The following is a 1,495-nucleotide window of genomic DNA, read 5'->3' on the forward strand; positions in this document are numbered from 1 at the left end:
CTAAGGCAACTAGACTAATAAAAAATACCATACCTGAGTATATAGATATATGGTTGTTTCTTAATATTTTATTCTGATCGTCTTCAAGATATTTTGCAGCACATATCACGGAATGACTATGAATATTAATTATAGTGATTTTTATAAGATAGTCACAATAGTTGAATAAGAGAACCAGAGCAAATAGTATTCTCTATCTTGATTATCCATAAAGAAACAACTAATGCCATATGGCATTGACTGAATAGCACATCCTTCTCTTTCGAACGTTTCTCGTCCGGCATTTCATATCCTAAGGCAATTGCATACAAAGGCGGACTATATCTTAAGAGCACTGACAGCTTCATTAATTAATAACCAAATGAAATGAATCTTTGATTGAAGAAAATTTCCAGGGGCACAAACACAAATTCACAACGATGTACTAACATCAAGAATAACAACACACACAACACACAACGCAACACTCTCGATCGCTCACATAAAAATGCTCGGCTATATGTAAAGAGGACGGAATGGGACTGTGCCACCGTGGCCCTAGAGCACGAGCACGGCCGCGGCGAGGGCGGTGACTACCACAGCTGCCACACCAAAGCGCGCCTGCAGCTTGCCGGCGGGGTTGGTCGGGGCTGGCTGGGGAGTCGGCGGGGCGGTCTCGAGGATGGTGATCTTGAGCTTCATGCCGTTCTGGCAGTGCTGGCCGACGGCACAGAAGAACCACTTGCGTCCGGCCTTGTCGAGCGTGACCCGGTCCTCGCCGGTGGTCAAGACGACGGCGTTGGCCGGCTTGGTGCACGAGAGGAAGTCCGGCCCGCCCACCTCCACCAGATTGTGGGCGGGGCTGTTGTACTTGAACACTGCAATATAGGTAACACGATAGCGCGCGGCGAGCAGTTTAGTTTCCGAAGAAACCAAGACATAGAGCGCGCCGTGTTGTGAAGCATGGCGAGATGCATGCGCGGCGGGTGGTTGGGTTAATGGTTGTGTGATTGCTTACCTAGCGTGTCGCCGGCGACGAACTGCTTGGTCTCGGCCCAGGCGGTGTAGTTGAAGTTGAGGGTCCAGCCCTTGTCGTCGCCGACCATGTGCTCCGTGGCGACGGCGAGCCCCGGGAGGAAGGCCACGGCGAGGGCGGCCGCGGCGAACACGGCGACGAGCATCTGCTTGGACGCCATTACTGACTGAGTAAGCAGCAAAGCTAGAGAGATGACTGGGTTGTGGCTGAAGGGGAAGGGTCCTGTGATGGGATGGATGCAGCTCGTGTGTTGTGCTTCTAGCTCTGGCTTTGCATGTATATATAGGGAGTGTGGCAGAGCTCGATCAGTAAGGAAATATGCGTACGTACGTAGTTATCACCGTTGCCACTCGAACGCGTCTTGTCTTTGACCGGGGCAGAGGCAGCAGCTGGCCAATGGCGGCAATGGTGTGGCTATGGGAGTTGAATGCGTCCGTGTGGCGCCAAATGTAGAATTGCCTTGGTATCATCGGAAGAACA

At 51.4% G+C, this 1,495-nt stretch overlaps 1 protein-coding gene across 1 annotated transcript; it reads right to left on the reverse strand.

The window, feature by feature from the left end:
• Positions 1-340: 340 nt before the first annotated feature.
• On the reverse strand, positions 341-1,247 carry LOC109760865 (blue copper protein 1a-like). The gene is made up of 2 exons (XM_020319667.4): positions 998-1,247; positions 341-857 (listed from the first exon to the last, which is right to left on the reverse strand). Exons 1-2 carry the CDS (start codon positions 1,173-1,175, stop codon positions 538-540), a joined length of 498 nt encoding a protein of 165 aa, XP_020175256.1. The 5' UTR covers positions 1,176-1,247; the 3' UTR covers positions 341-537.
• Between the last annotated feature and the right edge of the window lie 248 nt (positions 1,248-1,495).

This window comes from Aegilops tauschii, chromosome 5 (assembly GCF_002575655.3).
Source record: "Aegilops tauschii subsp. strangulata cultivar AL8/78 chromosome 5, Aet v6.0, whole genome shotgun sequence".
NCBI classification, from domain to species: domain Eukaryota; kingdom Viridiplantae; phylum Streptophyta; class Magnoliopsida; order Poales; family Poaceae; genus Aegilops; species Aegilops tauschii.